General features: G+C 43.0%; 1 protein-coding gene across 1 annotated transcript in view; it reads right to left on the bottom strand.

The window, feature by feature from the left end:
- Positions 1-6,048: 6,048 nt before the first annotated feature.
- INTS7 (integrator complex subunit 7) overlaps positions 6,049-27,835 on the bottom strand; it is a 47,867-nt gene continuing 26,080 nt past the window's right edge. The window contains exons 12-20 of the mRNA XM_035111281.2: positions 24,825-24,962; positions 23,589-23,795; positions 20,574-20,768; positions 18,420-18,523; positions 17,629-17,697; positions 14,521-14,653; positions 12,393-12,491; positions 8,585-8,770; positions 6,049-7,978 (exon numbers count right to left, since the gene is read on the bottom strand). Of these exons, the coding sequence (XP_034967172.1) occupies positions 7,685-7,978; positions 8,585-8,770; positions 12,393-12,491; positions 14,521-14,653; positions 17,629-17,697; positions 18,420-18,523; positions 20,574-20,768; positions 23,589-23,795; positions 24,825-24,962 (1,425 nt within the window). The 3' untranslated portion in view covers positions 6,049-7,684. The remainder of the gene's footprint in view (positions 7,979-8,584; positions 8,771-12,392; positions 12,492-14,520; positions 14,654-17,628; positions 17,698-18,419; positions 18,524-20,573; positions 20,769-23,588; positions 23,796-24,824; positions 24,963-27,835) is intronic.

Here is a 27,835-nt window from a genome sequence, read left to right as displayed (position 1 = left end):
CTATTGAGGTTCTCCTCTCCCTCCAATCCAGGGAGGAGGTCTTGCCCTCACCAACAAACAATATTTTAGAAGGGGATCCACCAAGGATTGCGTCCGCCCCGCCTGGTGTAACCGTGGCACCGGTTCCATAACTTGCTTATGCTAGACTGCGTTCGTCGCCTGAGGCCCTTCTTCTTGTCCCACCTCTGAGAGAGAGGGTGGCAACACGAGAACGGGCCTTTTCAGTGGTGGCTCCCTAATTGCGGCTTGCTCTCCTCAGATAAAGGTGCCTGGTGCCATCATATGAACAACTTGTCTCGGTCCAGTATACCTGAAGGAGCGTCTCCACCTCCATCGTTCTGCCCGGACACTGAGGTCCAGTACCGAGGGCCTTCTGGCGGTTCCCTCGTTGCGAGAAGCCAAGTTGCAGGGAACCAGGCAGAGGGCCTTCTCAGTGGTGGCGCCCGCCCTGTGGAACGCCCTCCCATCAGATGTCAAAGAGAAAAACAGCTACCAGATCTTTAGAAGACATCTGAAGGCAGCCCTGTTTAGGGAGGCTTTTAATGTTTAATAGATTGTTTTATTTCATTTTTCTGTTGGAAGCCGCCCAGAGTGGCTGGGGAAACCCAGCCAGATGGGCGGGGTATAAATAATAAATTATTATTATTATTATTATTATTATTATTATTATTATTATTATTATTATTATTGACAACTTCTTAGCCAGGAAAAGACATTTCTGCTCACCCTGGAATTTGGCTCTTAATTGGGGATCAAAAGGTATGATACACCCAAGTCCATAATGGTAGGATGGGGCAAGATTTTTTATTTTTATGTTTTTGAAGGATGGGCACATTTAGGCAATGAATGCTCCTTTTATCTTTGCGATTTTTTTTTTCATTTTTGCATCCCGTATGCTATTACAATTGTAAGCTGCTTTGAGATGTTTTTTGTAAGCGACAAATAAACGTCACAAATAATAACAGGCAACACGCTGCGTGCTTTGTGCTGTTCAACTACAACTTCTGTCTGCCCCGACCACAGGCCATTCTGGTTGAGGCTGATGGGAGTTGGCGCCCAACATCAAGAAGACAACCCTTTGGCGATCTCTGTGCTACAGTTGTGACAGAATGTTGGGAAACTGGTTTCTTTTGGAAAGAGGCAAGATTGCCATCACAACCGATGGGCTGCCTGCGAGGACCAAAACACATTGTCCAGAATTGAGGGGATTTTCCCTATGAATGTTTCCTCATTTGGGGGTGGGTGGTGGGGGTGGGAATGGCCCTCATAAACACAGGAGAAAGTCAAGGGACACTGAAGGGGGTGGGGTCAACAATCTGCCCCTAACGACCCACCCCACCCCAGCTATAAAATAACTCACCAAGCATCAAGCCTGCTCCTTCCCGTTGTCAGGCAACAGAGTGAAGTTTGGAAGGTAGCTTTTCCAGACTGAGCGACCTTCTTACCACCTTGAGAACTAGCTTTCCATCTTCCTGGCTCGTTTCCTTGCTGGTCTGCGTCATGTAAGAGGATTTCATATTATGCAAACACACAGGTTCTGCTACCAGAAATAAATTAGGAAAATTTATCAAATGTATGCATGGTTATCCATTGGGGGGCGGGGGAGGGGGCAGAGAGAGAAAATTATTACTGCAGAAATACAGGCTTTGATGAGTTCTCATTAGCAAGTCTTTCCTGTATGGCAGAGGTGCTCAGACTTTCAGTCCCACTTGAGATTATTGCTGAGGCCCACCAGTCACAAAAGGGTGGCAGATGGAGGCAGAATTCGGCAATCAGCTGGTAATTACCAACATAATTTTTTTGCCAATATCTAAACCATCTTTGGAAATTGCTAAATTCTTTGCCACAGCATTTTCCTCGTGCTAAGTAAGGAGTTCCATGGCTCAGTTTTCTTCAAGCGAACAGGCACACTTTGCATAAATGTGAAATCCATGTGTGTGTGTGGGGGGGTGTCATTTGTAAACTTTGGGGTGACCTCAAGAACGGCAATACCACCCTATTCTTTTTTCAGTAGGCCTCATTTTTGCAGCATTTTTTTTCAATACTGTAATTTAAGTGCATTAGGAAATACAAGGTAAACTTCACTTCCTTTTAGCGCTTACAGCCTCAAATCCATTCTGGGAGTCCATTTGACTCCTGAAATAGTTTGAAAACCAAGGCGTGGCTTCCGATTGGCTGCAGGAGCTTCCTGCACTCAAGAAGAAGCCATGTTGGATGTTCGGCTTCTGAAAAACGTACGCAAACCGGAACACTCACTTATGGGTTTGCGACGTTCGGGAGCTGATTTGTTCGACAACTAAGGCGTTTGACTACCAAGGTACCCCTGTACTTTTATTGGCTCTTATTACAGTGTATAAGAACATATTTCTGGGCAAGATTTTTTTGGGGGGGAGTGGAGAGTCAAGGGCAGGCATCCCCAAACTTCGGCCCTCCAGATGTTTTGGCCTACAATTCCCATATTCCCCAACCACTGGTCCTGTTAGGTAGGGATCATGGGAGTTGTAGGCCAAAACATCTGGAGGGCCACAGTTTGGGGGTGCCTGGTCAAGGGCTTTCACACCTCCTCCTGCTCCTCTGTATTCCAGGACCAGGAGAGGACTGAAGTGGGAGGAGCAGGAAGTTACATTCAGGCAGAGTCTTCTCTTGCTTGCACACAGCTCTGGTAGGGGTGATACATAAGCCAAGGTTAGGACCTCTCTCTTGTGGCAACTGCCTCATTGGGTTCACACCTTGTTAGTATTTTCATTCTCCATTGCTGTTAGATCACCTAGGAGTAGCTGAGATGTAGGACTGATGAACATGCCTTCCCCTAACTTGTAAGTGTACTTTTGACAATAAAAAGTTAATTCTTCCCTCTGGACAGATAGCATCAGAATACTGATAGCATCACGATACTGGAGGGGCACTTATTTCCCACCCTTGGTCCACTCCCATCCACGATCTATTGTAAAGCTGTTGTAGCATATGGTGGCTATGGGTATGAGCAGGAAATCTTTCAGAGTCTCTCCTTCGCCACAAACTTGCTAGACAATTACAGGCAATAAATTCTCAGTCTTGCCCCTACCCCACTGGAAAGATGGAGGTAACATCCACCAACATTACAGAGCTATTGTGAAAATTACTGAAATAATATATATTCACATGAGATGTGCTACAGAAGTGGTGGCACTAGTAATCTCAAAGAAGAGAATCTCTAGCACTGATATAAAAGAGATTCAGAGTAGACTATATATAATTTGCCTTTTTCTCTATGCAAATGGAAAGCAGCTCTATGCTGAATGTTCCCTTTTATGTGTTCGTCTTTTGGACAATCAGCATTTGCATTCTGAATGGCTGCTTACTGGGAAATATTTTTGCAAGCCTCTTTTAATATGCAACCTCGTTTCAGTGTTGCGAAGATAACCTTCAAAATGCATTATATAATAAAATCACAATTCTAAGATTCTGTAAAATTCTGATTTTATGCAGTACAAACAGTTCTTCAAGGAGCTTGAAATATGAAGCAAAGAAACTTTTCCAGTAGGTCTTTAAAATCCAGTATAGCTTATGTGCAATAGCTTCCCCCAGACCTGACAGTTCCTGAGAGAACAAATGAAATAAATATGACAGAATTTGGTCAAGGAAAGTAAGTCCTAACTTGTATAGGTAAAGGTACCCCTGACTGTTAGCTCCAGTCGCAGACGACTCTGGGGTTGCGGTGCTCATCTCGCTTTACTGGCCGAGGGAGCCGGCATACAGCTTCTGGGTAATATGGCCAGCATGACAAAGCCGCTTCTGGCAAACCAGAACAGTGCACAGAAACGCCGTTTACCTTCCCACCAGAGCAGTACCTATTTATCTACTTGCACTTGGACGTGCTTTCGAACTGCTAGGTGGGCAGGAGCTGGGACTGAGCAACGGGAGCTCACCCCGTCGCGGGGATTCGAACCACCGACCTTCTGATCGGCACCACAGCGCCACCTGCGTCCCTTGCTAACTTGCATACAAAGCTTTAATTCATGATCACTTATGTGCTTACCTAAAGTCTCGTCCCTAGGTTACCCATAAAGGAACACAAATTGTGGGATTCCCCATCCCTGAACATAATGTGCCGGTCGTAACTGTAGATAAAACACTCAGGCAAGAATTTTCCTATGACCCAGGTCACTATGCTTTTCAGTGGAGGCAGCTCTATTCAGAAGTATTGCTGCCTCTGACCAGGATATCTGGCTCGAGCTTGAGGCTGGGGCCATGACTCCAAGGACTCCAGATGCTGATGTCGGTCACGGCTCTGTTTTCACAAACCTCAGAAGTTCAGACACGCTGCATAAGGCCCATAATACCCTGAATTTAGTATCTTTTTTTAAAGTGCAGCTACACAAAAATGAGGGGAAAATATTGAATTTCTTCCCCGCTTTGAATTCTATTGACTTTGGGCCAGTCCATTCTGTTTGAAATCCCATCTCCAGCTACGGCTATTTCTGATGCACCGGAAGAAGGAACCAACATGTATTATTCTGTATGTGGGAATTGCCTAAAGATAATGGATTACATTTTTTTAAAAAAAGCTTACCACTCCATACCTTTCTTCCTCCAATGATTCCAACTTGCAGAATTTACCTCCGTGCTGGTATGCAGAAATTCTAGCTTCATCTCTGCTCCCCCTACTTCCCAGGTTTATTTCACCAATGTCCCTAAAGGCCAACCAACATCAGAATATTTTCTAACCATGTTTCAGCTCCTTCTTTTTCCTCCTGGTATCCCACTTTCATCTTCTGCTTTTCATGGTCAAAAATGAGCATTAACTGGATTGTCATATATGGCTAATAACACAACGGACAAGTTTTCTTCTTGAGCAAAGTTAGACATTATGCAAAACCATTCACCTACCATTTCAACTGGGCACCATATACTACACCATGAAGCAGAATTATACCACTTTAAACAGTCATGGATTTCCCCAAAGATTCCTGGGGACTGTAATTTTTTTATGGGTGCTAAGAGTTGTAAGGCAATCCCTATTCCCCTCACAGAGCTATAATTCCCAATTAAAGACTTCCAAGACCTCCTAGAGTCAGGCAGAAAGGAGAGACAGCTAAGTATCATCAGCATGTTGATGATATCCAACTCCAAATCACCCCTAGCGGTCTCATGTAGAAACAAAGCGATGCTTTCAGTATTTCAGCAGTGGGGTAAGTGGCTTCTAAACAAGTCCAGTATTCTTTAGGCACAAAACTTTTTTTCAATTACCGTAAGTAAATTTAGGGAAAGAGGAGTGCTGAAGGGAAATAGCTTATTCAATCAGCTTCTAGAAGACAGAAATTGGATTTTTCAGCACAAGGTGGAAATATTCAGGGATTCCCCATGGACAGCTGATGGTATGCACACCTAGCTCTAGGGACCTCTACGTTACTTGGGTGAAAAGCCTTTGGATTGGGTTTACATAGGTTTGACTTCATCAAAGTCAGTGCTAGACTAAGATGGCTTAAAGATAAAAATGGGGAAACAAACTGTGAAGCTAGCCAACTGATCAACACGAAGCTCCATCTACCTACGTATGTCAAGCAGCACATTTCCCACTGCTTGCTGTCAGAGGCAGCATTTGAAATTTGCCAGGCCACTTGTGACCAAGTGAAGATGCCCGGGTGCCAGGATTGGCGCCTGACATCTCCACCATCTAGAGGTGCATGCTGTAGAATTCTATCCATTATCTTTTAGCTGCACATTCAGAATGAATTTCAGGAACCAAAAAAGTCATAGTGAAAAATACGACTTTCAAATCGTCTGGCCCCAAAATGGCAACTAGGCATTCTGTTTCGGAGACTGTAACCCTGGTTTAAGGAGCCACTTGGCACCTAGCTTATATATCTGAGTTTCTAACACTGGAGATTATTCATAATTTGCAAAATAAACCTGCTGGGGACAGAAGAGGTGGAATGTTTCTTCGTTAAATTGGAGAGACACTTTGAAACTCAAGGCAGCCAGTGAATCAAGTACTGGCGTTTAAAGAATGCCAATGTCTTTTTTTGGGGGGGGGTCACAAGAAGTTCTGGTTTTGCTGATCAGATACAAATGGGAAACAAATGGTTTATTAGGATATTCTATACATAATAAGGAGGCATCTGCTTGATGTAAGATGAAGTAATAAACTACATCTGAGTAGTTTCTAAAAAAGGAGCATGTTGCAAGTAACCTCCAAACCCATCTCCCAGTATTTACAATGAAAGAAACTCTCAACCTGCATACCTTTATCATCAAGAGCTGAGTGAACTTCTCACATCTGAAAGCAAGAGGAATTGACACATTGCAAGTTCAGTAAGAGAATGCAAAGTCATTTTCTTCCTAGACAGCTATGGCATGCACTCCACCAACCATAGAGTATTTAATGGAAGAAGGTTCTCCATTCACAACTCTGGTACAGAATAAAGCAGGAAATTATTAGTATTAAAATTATTTTTATCCTGCCTTTCAGGATACCAAATGCTTCCAAGCCTTACTGGTAACATTAAAATACTACAACAGTTATAACACAACCCTTTTTGATCTTTCAACTTTCTAACCTTTCGAAGATGAATATATTTCTTTCTGGGGGATTCTGTGTTGGGAGGGGGCCAAGGATCCCAACCAAACTGAAATGCCTTTTCCTATAAAGGAAGACAATCTCCCTTTCCCCACAATGGCATAGCTCAAGCATTATTATATAGAGAAGCAACAAATATGAGCAGCTGCAAGATTCAGAGGCATTAAAGAACACCACTCAGATATTTGGAATGATATCCAAACCTCTTTCTAACTTAGCAGCATTCAAAGTGATTATTTACATATAATCATCCAGAAGGTCTGCACGTTTGTTGAAACTTTTTGCATTTGTAGATGTACTGAATAACACAGAGGAACACAGTTTTGCATACATAAAAACCCAATGTGATTTGAAAGACTAAATGTAGAATCGAAAGTCAGGCTCCTCAGGAAGTGGCAACTGGATTAGTCAAACAGCCAATATGTTGGGATGCAACCCAGGAAACTGTTGCAGACCTTTCACTGCTCATTATCTTCCAATTGGAAGCTGTCAAGAAGGATGCAATGGGAAACCAACTTGGCCCATTCTTATCTGAGGCTGGAAAGTGGCTTTTCTATTGTGCGAGGTGGAATGCAGGTTACAAGGCACGCGGAATGCACAATAAAACAGTGATTGGATGGATCATGTAGTGGGGCCAGATTTCAGTTCATCACACCATCCTAAAATCTGTGCTGAATGATGGCAAGAAGAGCTGGGTATGTGATGAAGCCATACCAACATGGATTCAGCCCCCTCAGGCCCTTAGTGACCCACATCACATGAACAGGGCCATAAGAAGCTGAAAAAAGGCTTTAAAGTACATAACCAAGGCTTTGTTCTGCTTTAGCAAATTTCTGCACTCCACTGCTAGAGCAATTTCAGTGGCATGGTGGAAACAGCTGGACCTATGAGCAGAACCACTTCATTCAACCAGCTTGTTACATGGTGTGCCTGATGAGGGTTGGGTTTCAGTGGCCGAGCAGTTGCCAAGGAAGGAAGGAAGGAAGGAAGGAAGGAAGGAAGGAAGGAAGGAAGGAAGGAAGGAAGGAAGGAAGGAAGGCATAATGGGAAACAGATGGGGGAAATGACAACGTCCAAATAAAATGGAATGCCTTTTACTTGGGCTGATGAATGATAAGAACAGTGCTAAAAACGGGTATAGGCAGTTCGTTGCTGTGGCTGCGGCTGCTGTGGTGGCTGCTGTCCTTGCTGTTGCTGAAGTCGAATTTGCTGGGAGTATGGATCTTCAAGAGACTTAATCAACAGAGTGGTTTTGGGCCCTGTCTTCCATATGATACCATTGAGGTCTCTAACAGAAGACTCCACTGTGATGCTGTGGGTGCCAACAATAATAAAGTTCAAGAGGAACTGTGTGCTGAAGTAATCGTTGTGAGGCTCAACCATCTGCTCCATCTCATTTGTCAGGCTGTCAATGGGCATCTGGGAAAGAAAACAGGAGTAGGAATGGCATTTTCCACAGCTTCTCTAAGGGGTGTCCAAGGTTTCAATTCTGTCATACAAGCAAAGGTTTGGCTCATGGACGTAAGAAGCCATTTAGCGCTCTCTGCTAAAGCTATTGCAAACTGCTCAGCTGTTCATAGCAGGGCTTGGGAACCTCTAAGTGATTAGCCATCCCAAGTGATCAGCATTCTCTTACTTGAGCAGATTTGCTTCCTGCTGCCAGACAGCTGTGTGTTCTTAGTCGATTGTAATGTTAGGACTTTTCAGTGCTACTGCCAAGACAGCAAGTGAGGAAAAGGATTATCTGTTCCACCTTCCCCTTCCCACCAAGATACACAAGGCGCAGGCTTTTTCCCCATGGGGATATGAACACAACACACCACAAGATCTTACTTACAGGTTTTATCTTCAAAGAACCTGCCAGAAATGCCTGCACATACACACACACACACACACACACACACACCCCGCTGAGATTAAAATCCTCGCCATGCAACAGCAGAAAATGAAATCTCCATTTAAATTCTTCATAGGTTTCAGACACTGTAAAACGTTGACAGTATACAACTCCATACGTTTCCTTACCTTGTACTCTTGCCCAGATTTGGTCTGCAGTGTTGAAGATACATTTAGACAGATTGACTGAATTTTGCGGAAAAGGCCAGGTTTGGAGCCGTGCTGAACCACTCCTTCTACCTTCAATGCCATTTGCTGGTTATTCTGAACGACAATGGGCTCAGCAGGGTTGCGTGGGGATGGTGACAGGGCAAGCTGAAGTACAGATAAAATAAAAAAAGGTTTGTATTTATTAAGGGGAAGACAAACAAAGCAACTGGAACAAGAAGCACATGGAAGATAGCAAGAGATATTACAGTGCTCAAGATATAATCAACACAATTTATGATCAGTGCATTCATTGCATGAGTAGTGCACTGTCAGAAAAGAAAATACATACACGTCTTCAAGCACTCCAAATTTGAAATGCATTTTCTCTAAACTGAATTGCAGCTAACTTTTCTGTTAGAACATTATTTTACACAATCAAGATGCTGTCGTTAATAGCTCCATATTAGGGCAGCTTTAATATGTCAGTACAATCAAGCAGTAAAGCTTTCTGTGCACTTTGGGCAGCAGCCGGAAGGCTGGATGACGGCCTAAAAACTGTGTTTGAAACCAAGCAGGAAATCAGCCTTTGGCTAATTAAACAATCTATGGTCTTTTGAATTGTGAGAAGGGTATTGTTTTTGTTTGTTGCCATGTTATGCATTTTTGTGTTTTTTATATTCTAAAGAGCCCTGTTACCCCAACCAGAGAGTTGACTTATGCTCTGGGGCATGGATTCTTCAACATTTGATAATCTTTTAAGTAAGCTTTTTTGCTTGTTAAGAGCCCTTAGCTTTTGACTCTGACAATCTTAAGTACACACACTCTAAACAACTCCAAATAGACATTAAGTCGACTGCTATTGACACAGGCAACTGATTAGACGAAGGAGCCCTGAAGGAAATTCCATGGGTCTGCTGTAAAGAGAAACCAGTGTTTCTCAACCAGTGTGCCTCCAGATGTTTTGGGACTACAACTCCCATCATCCCTAGCTAGCAAGACCAGTGGTCAGGAATGATGTGAGTTGTAGTCCCAAAACATCTGGAGGCACACTGGTTGAGAAACACAGCTTAGCAGATGTACCTGTGCTGCGGAGATCCCTTCTAGAGAGGTACTTCTGGCAGGCTTCTTGGTGAGTTTCAGAATGCTAGCAAAGACCTTCCTTTCTGGCAAAGTATGTGCTCTTTGGAGAGCAATCCTGGAGATCTCTCTCTCTCTCTCTCTCTCTCTCTCTCTCTCTCTCTGTGTGTGTGTGTGTATTAAACTCGGTAGCAAATTTGTTTGTTGCTTGATATTGTAATTACAAGCTTTATCTCAGTACTGTTTTTACTATTATTTACTTAATTGTAAATCTCAAAAGTTATGTTTCCAGATGCCAGGGTACAAGCCTTAGAAAATGAAATTACATGAACCAGTAGTCAGGCATAGCTGCCAAGTCTCCCGTTTTTCGCGGGAAACCCCCAGATTTTAATCCGTTTCCCGCTGTTCTCCCAAATGGAAAAAAATCCTGGAAATCCCCCGGATTTCCTACCTGCCAGAGGCTCCATTTCGGGTGCTGCCCATGTCTGGGCACTGGAAATCGGGCGCTGCCGGAAGTTGCTTCTATGCATGTCCAGACATGCGTAGAAGTGACTTCCGGTGCTGCGCCGCTGCTGATCCCACATTTTTCAGCGGTAGACTTGGCAGCTATGGTAGTCAGGGCATACAAAGCTGCCTTACTCACATGCAAGGCCATGTCCCCATCTTAACTCTGTTTTGCCTACTCTGACGGGCAGCAGTTCTTTAGATCTCTGGCAGGGTTATTTTCTGCATGCAAATCATGTGCTCTACCACTGGGCTATGGTCTTTCCTTACTGCAAAAGCCAACACAGTAACTAAGAGTTATTATAACTGTGTGGATTATGTGCTGTCCCTGTGACGAAGGAACTACACAAGTAAAATACCTACGCTACATAAGGTGAGCATGTGTGTGTTGACCTCTCTAAAACATGTACTGTACGCCGCTTTGGATAATGAAGAGGCTAATTCTCTTTGAACGGCACTGTGTCTGGGTGATCAATATTGATTAAACATATGCTTCAGCCATACTGAATATTTGTATATTCCTTCAGGAGCTTAATCATTTTATAAACAGCATGTGAACTTAATGGTGTAGCAGCATCAGAAGCCATATTACACCAAATGAATGGTCAATAAAACGAACCATTAAAACGAAGCAGGGAAATAACAGACCACAAGACTTTGAAAGATATGACAAAGATACATGAGACGATGGGGATGTAAAATAAAAAGGGGAAGACAAATGCAGATGTTACATGTAGGGGGCTGTGCTCCCTCTGAAAGAACAGGTTCAGAGAATGGGGGCGCTGCTGAAGCCATCTTTGTCTTTTACCTTTCACCAGCTGCAGCGGATACATCAACTATAGCATTATTGAACAAGGATAGTCTGGCCATGGTAACCTCAAGGTCTGATGACTGCAACACACTCTATGCCAGACAATATTTGGCCCTTGTCTGGAGACTCCAGCTGGTGGCAAAATGCTGCAGCTAGATTGTTGATGGGGACAATCGCTAGCCCGTAACCCTGGTGCTCAAAAGCTTGCAATGGCTGCCCATATACGAACGAGCCAGGTTCTAGAGTATTGTGTTAATTAACATGGCCCTTAACAACATAGGTCCAGGACAGCTCAAGGGCTGTTTTATATCCCTTGCCCAGTCACTGTTAGTGGCTCTCCGTGGTTCTGATGTATGGCTTGAATCACCAGAAACCATGTGTGGGGGATGATGGACCCAATTTTGTGGAACTGCCTTCCAGTTGAGGCAACGCAGGCCCCCTTTCTGATGAACCTCTGGTGCCTACTGAAGACTTTTTTTTTATCCCAGCAGGCATTTAAGTCTGACTGTACAATTTTAACTAGTTTTTACCTTTTCTATTTCCATTTTCTATTTACTTTTACCTATTTCTTGTACACTGCTTAGACAAGGTTGTAGTTAAGTGATACTATACACACACACTGCCCATTTGGTTGGGTTTCCCCAGCCACTCTGGGCAGCTCCCAACAGAATATTAAAAACACGATAAAAGATCAAACATTAAAAACAGGGCTGCCTTCAGATGTCTTCTAAAAGTCAGATAGTTGTTTATCTCCTTGACATCTGATGGGAGGGTGTTCCACAGGGCAGGTGTCACTACCGAGAAGGCCCTCTGCGACTCTCCATTTACACAGGGTTATGTTATGGACCTCCGTGAGCTGGACAGGCAGAGGGGCTTTGTTGAGGCTGCTCAGCTGATGCATGGGGAAGCTGTTAGGCGGGAAGCCTCAACAATGCCCCGCTGTGACTCTGTCCTCTTCAGGCTCTGGGGAGGGTCTTCTTGTGAGCCAGAAGGTCACTAATGCAAATAGACTGTGTGTAAATGGGGAGTTGCTTGTGGGCATTGTTTAAATAAATAATGCAAATAATAAAAGCTTTGGAAACAATAACTGCTGTATTGGGTGCCCTACAATCACTAACGGCTCCCATTCTCCCATTTATGGAAAAGCCAGGGCTGAACAGAATGCAGTGAGAGATCTGAACAGAATCTCCCACTGAAAAATAGCAATAATTAAAAAATCAAAGCAGGTGTAGGGATCTGCATGTCCAAATTGAATTACATTTTAACCTACAGTGAGCAATTTGCGAGCTGGACCAGCAGCAATCTTCCTTCCCCTTCCTCTGCCTGACAGCGAAGGGATTGCAGACATTTCTCTGCATTAACTGCAGTTAAAATTCGGTGACACCGTAAGCTTACCTTAATGCTAGTCGACTGCAGCTTCTGGAAAAAATACCTCTGGAATGACAAGGGAACTTTCAGCAAGGCAATGACTGCGTTGCATAGACAAGCCGTGTGCTGGAACAAAACAATGCCAAGCCAGATCAGATCTAATCCTTTTTACAGCAGGGATTGGAAACAGAATGTACTTTGTGCATTAGCGTTGCAGTCACTAGCACTTATTAGGAAGCCAAGACAATGCATCATCAAGAATATGGAGGAGTGCAGCCCTCACCAGCTGGGGGGCTCCAGGTGTTTTAGACTACAACTCTATGACCTGATGGGAGTTGTAGTCCAAAACGTCTGACAGGCACCAGGCTGGAATAGTCTATAGAGATGGTGGAAACAAATACAGTTTCCTTTCTGTATCAGAACAAGAGAGGCATTGAATAGCTCCAAAAATAGCTCTGTAGCAGCTCTAAAGGAATTTGGGGGAAAGCTGTTGTTTTCCCCAACATCCCCTATTCCTAAATGCATCATTTGATCAAATATATATGGAAAGAAAAAATGGTGGCCAATGCAGCCTGGTACATTAGATCTCAAGGCAGGGGCTTCCTGGAGACCAGAGGCCACCAGGAGGAAGAATGCAGCCAAACGTGGCAAGACAGGGCAAGGCAGTACTGGCTTGAAAGAAACTAGGTAGCAGTGGAGAGTCCCTACAAAAAAGAAAGGAAAGCCATGAATATGGGGAAATTCTGAAGTCTTACAAAGAATGGCTTGTTCTCTATTCTGGTCCCACAGTGCTTTCTGCAATAAAATGAGAGCAAAAATGTGGCCAGCGAGAAACTAACATATGAAGAGTCCTGCTGGATCGGGCCAAAGCTCTATCTAGTTCAATATCTCGCTTCTCACAGTGGACCAACGAGATGATTCTGGGAAGCCCACAAGCAAGAAATTAGGGCAATAGCTGCCCCTGCTGCTGCTATTTGAATAATTGCTTTAGTTTTCATATGGGACTCTGTGTACATTTTAATTCATATAAAAATGCATGTCCATATATAATATAATGTTCAACATGCATGGAAGGATAGCAGATTGCTTGCTCTCAAAGAGATCAGAGATATCTAAAGTCAGTATCTGAAACCCTGGTTCTACCGGTAGTCGATAGATTAAGTTCATTTAAAACTGTTCTCCGCCTTGTGTTTGGAGTTACATCAGCTAGCGCTTGTGTTCTCGGATGACCTGACCTGATAAGAGAAACTCTGCACCAGGGAAAAGTTGTACTGAAACACAATCAGCTTCAATGAATGACGCCAAGGTGGAGCAATGACAGGTGGCCTCTAGGATGTTCCACACATGAACTTTCTGCATGACAGCCATCACAGCGTCAGAATCAGAAAGGTATTAAATAACACAGCTTCTAGAAAACTGAGTAAAATTATAAGCCGTCCAAAGAACAATGATTTAGCTCCGCATGTCACTACAAGCTTCATCCATTATTTTCAAATTACAAATATTTCCATCTGTTGCTACTGATGTATACCGAAGATTTATATAATGCTTTTCAAGTTGAAGCTTTCCATTCTCAAGTTTAGGAGAGGTGAAAGGGTCAAAATCTAAACAGCTGTGGATAAAGAAACACACTACTCACTAAAAAGCATGGCAAATTTTGCTATAGCTGCTCAAAATGTATTTTGAGAATGAGTAAAGATTTATTACAAACAAAATTTTTTTTTTACTCTGCTGCATGTTCTTTAAGCTTTTTGATATGCATGATAATCTCTGGATTATACCTATGTTTGTATTGGTTAATTCATTATACCTAAATATCAATGCTGCTTCCACCATTCCTATAGCTTCCTTTGCAGATAGAAGCCCAGTCTTGACTTGTCCCTTCCACCTTGACCACTGAACAGTACAATCCTACACAAGTCTCCTCAGAAATACAAAACTGGCACTGTGAGTCATTAAAAATTATGCCCTCTAAAACATAAAACGAATCTCCAATGTTGGTCTATGGTAGAAACCTATTTTATTCCATCTCTCTGGTTATATGCTATTTGTGACCAATACAAAACCTGGGGTCAACTTATCTTTTGACTTCTTGTTTCAAAGGAATGTAAAGAACTATTTTAAAAGTCTCTATGACAAAGTGGCTATTACTTGCCATGTAAGACACGGGTGCATATTTTCTGTTCAGTGATTCCACTTCCTCCAGCACATGACTGAACACAGACATCATTCTCCTTTCATATTCACTTGTGGCATGTGCCACTCCAGCAGAGCCGTATTCCTGTAAGCTAAAAAAGAAATTCATTCCAGTGATGCCCAATGTGTGCCTTTTCCTAACCTTCCCAAAGAGTCTTGGGTATTTTTACACAGTGCTTTGGGACTCTAGGCTGGATAAGAAGGTGGGATAAAGATTCTATAAAATCATCATCTTGTCTATATATACTTAACCATTCATGGGAAAACAAGTAATTTCCTGGAAATAGCACAGCCTCTCTGACAGATTTCTTTGTCCTTGTAAATGCTGTACTCCACGGATACCCTCCCCATCTTTTTATAGCATTTCACACTTAATCTGAACATCTCCAACTCACTTAAACATTTCTTCCTTACTCAATTAAAAAATAAATAAACATTGGCATAAATTTGTGACACATCTGCAAAACAGTTGCTTGTGCATTCAATGCCGAATTGAATACACAGGAAGTGTCCTCTGAACTGAAGAGGCAGATGGCTCGATTTTGCTGAAGCAGCCTGCAAGGACACATGGAAGCCATCTCCAAGCACTGCATGCTCTACGCTGGTTTACCAAAACAATGATGTGGTTGTTGTGTCTGGCAAACGTGGTTTAGATGTTCTGCCAATCAAGTTATAACCTTCTGCCTCAGGGGCAGGGAACCTTTTCTGGTCAGTGGGCTGGATCCTTCTTTCCCTTCTCCTCTGGACCAAATATGACATGTGGGTGAAGGTACTGCCTGCTAATCGTCTGGCATCACTATTGCCAGGTGATGCTGCGTTCAGAAGCCCCGATCGTCAGAATGACAAAGTGCAGTGCAGGGCTTGGAAACCTTTTTGCTTGGGTAACGTTTCAGGTTTGGATGTAATGATAAACTGCAGCTAATAGAAAGCAGAAGTGACAGCTTCCAATCATTTCTGTTCAGCAGCAGTGAAGAGGAAAGTGAAAAATGCAGGAGCCAAAAGGTGTGCACAACAATTTTAGCGTTACATCGGAATCAGGCCATGGTTTTAAAAAGTGTGTACTGTCTATGTGGATTAAGATCTACTAGGCATCAGTTCAGTCCTATAATTCCCACGTTTAAATGAGCCATTACTACTTCTGAGCAATTCTTTCCGATTTCCAGTCTCACGGGATCTGATCAACTTACGTTCTATCAACAGAAATCAGAGTCAGCCCAAAGGGAGACCTTTTACTAGCACCAAGAAGGCTTACATGACTATCTTTGTCCTTCGAGAGACTTCATCAAAGTCAATGGCATTACACCAGAGATTAATTATCTGGTTAATTTAGGGGACTTCAAAAGCTAAGGAGGAAAACAGGGACTATTCAAGAGAGCCCAGTGGTATTGGGGGGGGGGGAGCCCTGGCTTTTTAAGCACACTTATTTGGAATTTAGTTGCATTGAAATTATTAGTGCTTACATCAAATAAAGTTTATTTAGGACCAGGTATACAAGCAACGCGGGTGGCGCTGTGGGTTAAACCACAGAGCCTAGGGCTTGCCGATCAGAAGGTTGGCGGTTTGAATCCCCGCGACAGGGTGAGCTCCCATTGCTCGGTGCCAGCTCCTGCCAACCTAGCAGATCGAAAGCATGTCAAAGTGCAAGTAGATAAATAGGTACCGCTACAGCGGGAAGGTAAACAGCATTTCCATGTGCTGCTCTGGTTTGCCAGAAGCGGTTTTGTCATGCTGGCCACATGACCTGGAAGCTGTATGGCAGCTCCCTCGGCCAGTAAAGCAAGATGAACGCCGCAACCCCAGAGTCGGTCACGACTGGACCTAATGGTCAGGGGTCCCTTTACAAGCACAAGGAAGAAGTATTTGTCATTTATTTTATTTTTAACTTCAACAAGAGCTTGTGACATCTCATCATGAACTATTTCAAAGAATGCCAGGATACTCTTAACGGAGGCTTCTCACTGAGAACAGAAATGACAGAAAAGCTCTCCTAAAATACGTCTCCAAGCAACACAATAATTTCCAATTGTGCAACAGGACGTCCTGCCTCCTTCCCCTGCACACCCCCTAAATATGTTCTGTGGGTTTCTCCATCCATCCAGAGCAGACTGGGAGAGGGTGGAGGGAGAAGAGGAAGTCCCGTTGTGCAAGCTGAAATCTTTACACTGATGGCACATGTTAGTTGGATACAGCCCTGAGAAGTTTAAAGTAAGGACTGCCTAGCTAAAATATTATAACCATATTACTTGAATCTGTATTTTTTTTCTAAATCTTTTCTGCCACTCCCAGCCAGCTTCATTTAGCTGTTGACTTAAAACTCCTATCAGCCACAGCCAGCATGGCAAATGGTCGGTGTTGATACCGGGAGGAATTGTAGTCCAATAACAGCTAGAGGGCTACAGGTTCCCCCATCCCTGACTTAGCCCAATCATCAACCCACTTTAAGGAAATCAGGACTCCCTTCAAAAGATTTCTAATTTTTGCTGTCCTGATGCCTATCAGTATAAACAATAATCTGCTGAATTTTACATTACTACTCTTCCACATGACAAGTTCATGTGCTAGTTCATGCACCTCGTTATCAGCATGGAACAGTGCCGACAGTTTATTTTCTTTTAATACTTGTATTAAAATTTTGTTTAAATCAAAAAAATGAACTACGAAGTCACTGTCAAATTTTAAAAAGTAAACAGAATTTTTTAAAAAGCATAAGTTTAGCTTTATTTTTGGAGCCAAGGAAAAAGGCAAAGTTGCTAAAGAACTAATATGGTTTTTAAAAAATACTTTCTGAATGACAATAAGCATGCACTACATTATTTATTTAGTTAATGAATTGCTTCCCATGAAACACTGCATTTCAGTGAAATGCAGCTGAAGTTTCTTTCAGATGAACAAATAAACTAAAGGTAAATTTGAATGGATTCTTCCATATACTCAAAATATTTCACAGGAGCCCTGGCTAAACTACTGCTAGACATTTTCGCCTTGATTAATGGCTACTTAAATTAGAAAATAATGGAAAGACCGGGTGACAGGAGGCTGAAGAAAGTCAAGTCTGCATCATATTTACCTTGCAGATTCAGGATCTAAAATCAGGGCTTCGATCGCATGCGATACCAATAAGCAACCTTGCTGCTGTCTGACATGATGTTAAAGGTGAACAAATGAAATTGGCAAAAATCAAATCAATATTACATGGTTCATTAAAATAATGGCTGTAAGTTACTAGAATCAGCATGGCCTTCATTTCTGGGGAGATCATAATACAACATGAATTCAAGCAACTTGATTCTACAAATGTGCCTAGGGAGGCATCAGGTTCATGTGCGCACGCACGCACACACACACACACACACACACACACACACATTTTGGTCATGAACAGGAGATTTGAAACATTTAGACCCAAGCTATTTCCTGGTTTGCCTGCACCCATACTAATCTGCCAACACCACCCTGTTTCGGAAGCTCACCTTCTGTGTCCAACCCTCAGGTCAGCAAGATGGGTGACCGTGAGGGAGAGATCCTTGCCTATGGTGGCATCATAGCTACAAAGCTCCCTCCCACTGAACCTGTGCCAAATCTCTACATTGCGTTGTTTTCCAGAAGGCCCTGAAGAACAGCCTTCTAGGTATGATGTTTGATAGCTGGGTGATGGTCTGACACAATGATATCAAGTGCTAAATTCTGGCTAACAAACTTCAGCGTTGGCTTTAAAAGGAAACTGGCATGCTGAATTTGTAAGAAAGTTATCTTCACCCCGCGTCCTAAACTCCAGTAATAAATTCTTTGGAGTCATATTTACAAGGCATATCCTTACGAGAAAAATAACCAGGCTCTGTGCTTTGAAAAGTAGGATACAGCTCCACATTCCTCAAAGTTGCTGAGTCTGCATCAAAGGATGATTGATAGAGATCTCCGTATCTTGCAGCTAGGTTCCTGAATTCTTCCATGGAGAGTTTCATCTGCAGCAGCAAAAGGGGTGGGGACAAAAGCAAAGCACTACTCATGATTGATTGCACTGAACTGAACTAATATTTTTATTTCTTTGTATATCCTTCTGCTATGCTCACTTTTCTCATTTGTTTCCATTAGGTCATAAATGGAAAAGGTCAAACAAATACACCACAGAACCCCTGCACTGAGCCCTCATATCACTGGCTCAGCTGGCAAGACTGTACCTTCTCTCCATCCTGTCTTGGGACGCAGGCTCGCCTGAAGCCAACTGAGCTTCCCTGCTTTCTTTGGCTCCCATTAGCAGCCCCTAACATATAGAACCAGCAGGTGATTATTGGCAAGCTGCTCAGAATCCAATTACAACTTCCACCTCAAACATATCAGTTCTCTCTTAGCCCTGTTGAAAGTTGCCTTTGCCTCACTTCTTGCACCGTCCAATTCCCTCCTCCCTGCCAATTTGCTCTTCAGATTTCTCCCTGATCCTGCCTCACAATCCAGTTCCTGCCTTTCCCCCACCCTGCCCATCTAAATTAGGTTAGGATCTATTAGGAGCAGGGCCTTTCTATTGCAAGACCTGCCTGGCTATATCAATTCTTGCTTTTAAGACGCAAATGAAAACCATGGCACTCCAACAGACTTTTAGAATCTGAAGGTTGAAATCTCTGATACTAGATTTTATTTTTTAGTATTATTAATTTGCTCTAGTTTGCTTTATGAATTTTCAAAGTATATTTTGTGGCAATTTTGGAGGCTTGTTGTGTGCCAAAATGCAGGGTACTCATTTATGGGACAAAGCAGTTCAGTGGGGTAGGGAGAATCCAAAACCTTTCCAGTCTCATACCAGCCCAAGCAGAAGGTCAAGGGGGCTGATAGAGGGAAAATAAGCTCCACAGTTGGTATATTTTCCCCTCCCTTATGAGGGGTGTGTTTGTATGTTGGGGAACCGGTCAAAGGAGCCCAACATAATGAGTCATTGTGAATACCCCTAACTATGGCTTGATGTGACGACTAAACTGGGTCAATGTATTTCTGATCTTATGCACACTGAAGTTTGTTTTTGGCTTACTTATAATGAATGGTTTGTTGAACTGAAACAAACCACCATCCCCAGTTCTGGCATTCTTCTAAGCCAGAGATTGTGTTTAGTTTCCTCTGTGCACTAGGAGGGAGGAGCAAAGGGGACAAGATTGGAGCATTCACTGTAAGAGATTAACTCTGGTGCAAGCAAGACTAAAGCACGGTAGGAACATCTTAACAAATCAACTGCCATATGAATTCTGTGAAGTGGAAGTGTTAACATGCCCCAGAAGGCAAGCAAGGAGGGGAGACTAAGTACTTCCACTGGGAACACCTTTCACTGGAAAAGCTATGTTTCTGGCCTCCATTTAAGGTGGAACCTTTTGCAGGGCATCATGAAACAGATCTTACTACAGTAGTGCCTCGCTTAACGAATGCCCTGCTTAACGAAATTTCCACTTAACGAAAGGATTTTTCGAGCGGAGGTTGCCTTCGCTAGACGAATTCGTTTTATGAAAAATTCATCTAGCGAATCGCAGTTTCCCATAGGAATGCATTGAAATTCAATTAATGCGTTCCTATGGGCAAAAAAAAAAAATTCAATGCATTCCTATGGGATTCGCTAGACGAATTTTACGTTATAAGAAAAGACCCGTGGAACAAATTAAATTCGTCTAGCGAGGCACCACTGTATGCTAAATCAGAGATGGGGAACATGTAGGCTTCTAAATGTTGTTGGACTCCAGCTCCCATAATTCCCTGCCAGTGTGACCTGTGGTCAGGGATTATGGGAGTTCATAGCTCTTGGGCACAGGAAATAAACAATATTCTTTCTGCAGAAGGTCTGTACGTTTTCAACATGTTTATAGGAGAACACTGTGGCTTCTGCCCATTGCAAAAGGAGTCTCATCCTTTAATGATCAGCTGAATTGCGGCTACTGGTCACTTTTTTGGTCACTGTTCATTGTTTTCATCTCAGCACACCAATAAAAGTAAAAATATAATTGCACGTTCATAACAGGGACAAACTGGAGCACATGCCTGGTTGGAAATGCGTCCACACCGCTGAAGGTCACTGCCTGAGGTCATGACAATTGTTGTGGCAATGGCAGGGGGAGGACTAGTCTTCAGACTATTACAAGTGCAGATGAGCTGAGAGAAAGCCTGAAGGAGGTCAATCCGGAGTTTGACAAACCCACACTGAAAGCTCAAAGGGTTAAGGGGCGTGCTGGCAGCCTGAAAGACAAACAAAACACAGAATCAGAACTTTGAGACTGGTGACCCAAGTCAAAAGCCATTGAAGAATGCCCTTTCAATTTTAGAACTCATTTCCCTAGAAGAACACTTTGTTTAGATAATGTGGGATATTTGTGGGATTATCTATTAGTATTCAGAAGAACATTCCATGGGTGAACTTTATGGATGACAGCTCCCACAGATATTCAGAAGTTGCTACTGCTGCTTGGAGCAGGGGGTTAGACTTTTACAAGATTTAAATTAATAAGCAAATGTAATTTAGAATAGGAGTGGGTAGAGTTCAGGCCTGTGAGATCTATTTTGTTTCCTACAAGTACTGCAGGAATTACCAGGTCCGATGCAAAAAACAGCAGAATCCCCAACCTGTCAGTGTCTCAGGTCTTCTAAGTCAGGCATCCCCAAACTTCGGCCCTCCAGATGTTTTGGACTACAATTCCCATCTTCCCCGACCACTGGTCCTGTTAGCTAGGGATCATGGGAGTTGTAGGCCAAAACATCTGGAGGGCCGCAGTTTGGGGATGCCTGTTCTAAGTCAATCTTCAGATCCACTCCACCCAATTAGCTCACTCAGACCATGGAGATGCATGCCAGTTCAGTTCGCTCATCCACAATTAAATCAGATGGTCTGGCAGATGAGCAGCTTCATATGCAAAAGACCCAGGATTGGGGAGTCCAGAGATGGTCTATCTGTAACCCTGCTAGAACCAATGACCCCATCCCTCCACCCCGCCACATCTCCCTCGAACTCATAATCACCCCAATAGAGGTCTCCACCGAGTAGAGCAAGGTCCTAATTTCCAATACCTCCTTTCTCTCTGCACCAGGCACCTTCAAAAATTTATCATCACGCAAGCATTAGGATAATGTGTGGCCAGAGCTGAAGAAAAGGGAGAAGCAGCCATGTTTTCCAGTGCCAATTTTAAAAATGAGCAGCCAGAATAGCAGCAGATTTCTAAGGAAGGATATAAGGATATGTATTTGTCCAGCCTTTGTGAAGGATGATATTCTGATCCTAGATTCGCTTGAGAACCCAAGTTAAGGGCCAAAGAGGTAAAGGGAGACAGAGGAGAAAGAAAAGGACAGAGCATATGCACAAAGAGGACATTTGTAAATGGCATGTAGATATACAGCTTGTATGCATTCAGCAGCGATACTTTCTGAATTAACATATTTGTCAGAGTTCTGAGGATGTCCAAGCTAATAAACAAAGCTCTGTGATTTCCATATACAAAGGGCACAATAAAAGACACATGAAACAACCAAATCAGTATTTGCCCAGAGAGATGAACAAACTACTTAGCTGCCTTTTTAAAGCTTCATAAGAAACAATTACTAGGTTAATAAAAGGCTCAAACTAGGGCACATACATTGCAAAGGCAACCTAAAACATCAATTTTCTCATACTGTGGTTCTTCTATTGAAATGAGCACTATTTTTGTCACGATAAGCAATTAAATACATTTTCTGCTCCATATAAACCAAGCTCTATCTTATTTCTGCTTGCCTGAGCTGACAAATTGCCTTCTTCTGGAGTCAGAAATGTTCACACGCACGTGGTGCAACACAGGACTGCAGCAATTCAATAGAACTGGCAAGTTAAGTAAGCCTTGTGCCTGTCTTCTTCCTACCACATCAAGGGACTCACTTTGAAGACAATGTATTTATATCCTGTAATTTTTGAGATCAAGTTTGGACAAACTGTGTCTCACCACAACATGTATCCCCCTGCTTTTCTGCAGGTTCTCCCCTTTCCCTGAGGAGAAAACGGCCTTTCTGGCTCTTTGAATAGCCATGGCAATGGAAAATCAGGACAGAGGATATAGGGCCATTCCTATCCTCACTACAAACCTGCGAGGCAGATTAAGGAGAGACCAAGTCAAGTTCACCTAGGGACCTCTGGGGTGAGGCTGGATTTATCTCTGCCTGCCTGAATTCAATCCAATGTTCTAACCACAACAACACACTGAACTGAGCAAAGCTTTGAAAATGAAGAAGCTTAAAAATGCATATTCACTACTTGGCCACATCTCATGCTTCCCACACCCATTTTAAGTGGTAGATCCAGAATTTCTTGGATAAGCTTATGCAACACGGTCCATAATAAGGTCAAGCCAAGCCTCCAACACGTTAATGCAAATAATCCAAAGATGATATTGTTGTTCATGTAACCAAACTACAAATTAGTTGCTGTTTCTCTACTGCATAATATATTTCCAGCGCAGCAGGGCAAGTCCCTCTCCCTGGCTAAGCATTTCAAGAATGCAGAACACAGTTCCATTCCGGCAAATGCAACCGAAGGTAAACAAAAGAGGGAGGAAAGGTCTTCGTTTTACGGAAGAGAACTCTGGTGACTCTTGGCTGATTGCACAAGGAATCCGAAATCGTTCATACTGCAGCCAAGACTGCTATTGTTCAGTCTCTGCCTCCTGTGCACTCATGTGATGATAAATGTTAATGTGAGCATGAAAGCAGTGGGTTCATACCTACTCTGTCAAACAGCAGTAGTTTACTGGTTTAATTATTACAGGAGTAAGCTACCTTACTGATGAAATTATTACTGGAATCTTGCACTGCCAACATGCCAATTCGGTGGCGCCCAATCCACTCAGATGGCCATGTAGACAGAAAGGAGGTGAAGATCTTAAACGCTATAGTTCTTGCTGAAATAAGCTACTGCTGCTTAAGAAAGTAGGTGTAAGCGCAACATTTGTTCTTCCAAGACAGAAACGGTAGTGAAAAAGGACAATTGCTTTAACCTAGAGGTCCACAAAAAGTAAAGGGGGGGGAATTCACACTGACCGTTAAGGATGCTATTCCTTTGTGGTAAGATTTCAGTGACTCAGCAATACAGGAAAGTGCTGAACTATAATCATCCTTTTGCAGCCCTGTCAGGCACTGCTCTGCATGGGAGAACTCCTTTAAGCTGTTTAGCCAGAAGTAGAAGTGTTCTGAAGCCACCTGAGTCAGCAAGCTTTGATACAGCTCTCTGGCCATGCCATGGTTACCCTATGCAGGGCAACAAGAGAGAGATTTACAGAACGAAAACAACAACAACAAAACCTCTGCACTTAAACCAAACGATAAAACAGGATCAGAATAATATGAAATCGTCAAAAACATTTCAAAGTTGTTCTTGCCATTTAAAGCTTGAATATATCCCACAAGTGGTACCTTGCTGAGAATCTTGCTCTCCCCACTGAAAGGCCTTAGTCCAGGCATCCCCAAACTTTGGCCCTCCAGATGTTTTGGACTACAATTCCCATCATCCCTGACCACTGGTCCTGTTAGCTAGGGATCATGGGAGTTGTAGGCCAAAACATCTGGAGGGCCGCAGTTTGGGGGTGCCTGCCTTAGTCTTTCCCAATGAAATCTAAAATAGCACCCCTGCTCAAGATGAGTGCTCCCATTAACAGCTGCCAAAATGGGACTCTATGAAATGGTATCCAGACCCTACCATGTCTCCAATGAAATCAGCTGACTTTTTTGTTGTAAAATTAGCTGAGGGAAACTGGTCCATCAATAGCTGGAACCTGGCAGGTAGAATTGTTTTAATTTAGCATGCTTTCACATATTTTAACCCTACTCCTTATTCTTTGGGGGGGAGCAGCCACTTTATATTACATAGGTGGGGCAATTATCTCCCCAAAAGGTTACAGTCTTCATGGGGAATTTAAGTACAAAGAGTTACTTTCAACTCAGTCAATTAGCCTTACAGTACAGTGGTGCCTCGCTAGACGAATTTAATTCATTCCACGGGTATTTTCTTATAACGAAAAATTTGTCTAGCAAATCCCATAGGAATGCATTGATTTTTTTTTGCCCATAGGAACACATTAATTGAATTTCAATGCATTCCTATGGGAAACCGCGATTCGCTAGACGAATTTTTCATAAAACGAATTTGTCTAGCGAGGCAACCTCCACTAGAAAAAACCTTTCGTTAAGCGGAAATTTCGTTAAGCAGGGCATTCGTTAAGCGAGGCACCACTGTACTTATTGGGAAAACCTGAATTATAAATTATGGATCACACATACCATTCTGGAAGCTTGTCTGGCTATCCTGTAAGCTGTCCATCCACTGGAGACATTTTCAAGCTGTTGTTTGATAACAGTTTTCACTTCAGAGGATAAAGTCTTCTGACTGGCAACAAATATCACAGTAGCGAGAGATACCTAACAAGGAAGGAAGAGTGCAAAGCTGAATGAAAAAATAAATCACACAGACCCTAGCCACAAATAATGTGGAATCATAGTCTGCCATCACCAGCATGAGCTTTGGTCTCATCAGGTCCACTCCCACTTGCACATGAATACAGTCATACCTTGAATCCCAAACGCCTTGCGAGTCAAACGTTTTGGCTCCCAAACGCCGCAAACCCAGAAGTGAGTGTTCCGGTTTGCAAACGAAACGTTCTTTGGAACCCTGCAGCCAATCGGAAGCCTTGGTTTCTGAATGTTTTGGAAGTCGAACAGACTTCTGGAATGGATTCCGTTTGACTTCCGAGGTACGACCGTAGTTATGTTCCTGGTTCACAATTGACTAGTAAAAAACTAGTTAATTTGCCTTCCAATCAGAATCACAATGACAAATTAGGATCAAACTGTAATGCAGTCCTGGTTTGTGGGGAAACTGGGGGTTACACAAACCATAGTTTACTAGGTTTAGACAAAACAGCATTGCTGCTAAACCAGGAGTGGTAAGTACTTTATTCAATCTCTGAAGACTGCAACAGGAGAAATACAGAAGGGGAAGACCTTAAATCATGGTTTAGTGCTACATTTGAATAGTTTTCTGTTACTTTCTTTGAAAGGTTAACCCAGGGGTCAGCAAGGTTTACCAGCCATGGGCCAGATCACTCCCACGGAGATCGTCCATGGGCTAGACCGGTGCAGCATGACGCCGGAAATCACATCTGCAGAAGCGTTTTTCGGCATCTGGACATGGGCAGATGCGATTTCCGGTATCTGTGCATGCACAGACACGATTTCCAGTGCCCAGTCCAACACTCTTGAGCTTGGATACATTTACCTCCAGTAAAGTCTCATGGATTTCAGTGGAAATTGCTTGCAAGTGGGTCTGTCTGAAAAGGATTGCAAGCTCTGGCAAGTAAACATGGGGTTATATACAACTGGATCACTGAAATTAATGCATAGGTCTAGCTTAAGGCCACTGATTTCAACTGGTCTACTCTGAGAACAACTTAGCTGGATCCAACCAATGGTAGTGGAATGGCTTTATGCCCTCGTAAAAGCAAACTACGCATCCAGCACCTGTGATCTGTCAGGTATCACCAGAAGGGCATTAAAACAACAGCTCTGCATTATTGCTTTGCAACTTGCATTCAGCATTGCCTCATGGCTAATGATTGATGTGAGAATTTGCTTAATCCGCCCTTCAAAGCCATCTAAGCTAATGTCACCTTCATATCTTATGAGCATAATTCCATAAATTATGTGCTATCTGAAGTGCTTCTTCTCGTCTGTCCTACATCTACTGCTAATCAATTTCACTGACTGATCCAATTCCTAGTCTTATATGAGAGGGCAAAAAACCTACTTTCTCCACACCATACATAATTTCATGAGCCTCTACCATGTCCAACCTTTAGACATGTTCTTTCCTAAACAAAAAAGCATTTTCTGGTACGGAAGGCGTTCTAACCCCTTGATTTTGGTGGTCCTTTTCTACACTTTCCCATTTGTTACGCTTTTGAGGCTCATACAAGATATTAAAAAGGAGAAATACATTCAACAACACAGTCACAGTAAATAGCTTGAACAAAATTACGTGAAAATATCATATAGCAAACAACAGGCTGTTTCAGCCCTCTGCCCATTATATCTGAAACACCTTTATCAGTTTCACACACAGCAGTGTGTGGGGATCAGGCAGCTCTGCCCAAAGCCTACCACTTCCCTGGGCCTGTTCCCTGAGCATCGGCAAGAGAGCTGAGGGAACTTCCTCTCTGCCTTGGCTAGCATTGGCAAGGCAGTTTGTGCATGTTTGTCCACACACAAGCACTTTCAATTGAACCGTCTCCAGGTTTTCCGCCCACACTAGTGGGTGGTACTTTATGGCGATGTGTTCAAACGCTGAGTTGTTGCCTCAACTGATACCTGCACACCCTCCCTGAGGTCCAGAAACCTGACCTCTGTTGTTGGCAAATATCTGTTCACTTGTGCATGCAATGCCTGCCCCTCCCCCTGTGTTTTCCAATACACAAAGCAGGTTTAATTATATGTTCATTTGTGTTGCCTGAGCCCACCAAAGAGTGCCTTACCAATGGAAGTAGTGGAAGGGGTGATTATGGCACCCAGCAAAACATCACCGCACTTATAAAAAAAAACCGCACCCAAACAATGCACTTCAACACCTCCACAGTTGACTAAAGTCGCTCCCCAACCCTCATTATCCGTGGACTGGGCAAGATTCAAATCATATGGGGTGTGCATAAGGGCTGCCACTTGGATAAGGTGGGCAATACAAAAAGCATGCAGACGTAGGATGCATCAAATCCACTTTGAGCTGTCCTAAGTCTACAGCCATGGTGGAAATGGGTAAGAGGTTTTACAGTGGTGCTGTCATTTCCAGGCCAAGCTGACCACCCATGTAAAACAAGTGCCACCTACTGGACTGACGGAGGATTGAGATTAATAAAACTGCAGGTATACTCCTAAATGGATGTGTTTCAGGTTTGGGATGCAGACTTTTAAGTTTCCTTAAACTTCCTGACTCCTGACTAAATAATACAAACATCTGTTTAATGCTTACTTAATAGAAGTTAATCAATTTAAAATACCACTCCTCTGTTCTCTCAAGTTCATTGGTGTTTTTTTTCATTTACAGTATTAAAAAGGCTCTCATTTTAAACTTGTTCCATCCACATGCTTCTTTCACATCTTCTGTTTTATGTCCCCTTCCTCTTCTAGTACGTCTCCTTCTTCTACTTTTCCTTTCTTGGTTATCTGTCAGAATCTCTGGCATTGCCTTTCTTTTCCGCTGTGCAAAAAACTTCAACAGGAATTTTCTCTCATGCTTTGTATAG

This window comes from Zootoca vivipara, chromosome 3 (genome assembly GCF_963506605.1).
Source record: "Zootoca vivipara chromosome 3, rZooViv1.1, whole genome shotgun sequence".
Taxonomy (NCBI): domain Eukaryota; kingdom Metazoa; phylum Chordata; class Lepidosauria; order Squamata; family Lacertidae; genus Zootoca; species Zootoca vivipara.
This window is presented reverse-complemented; position numbering and strand designations above follow the sequence as displayed.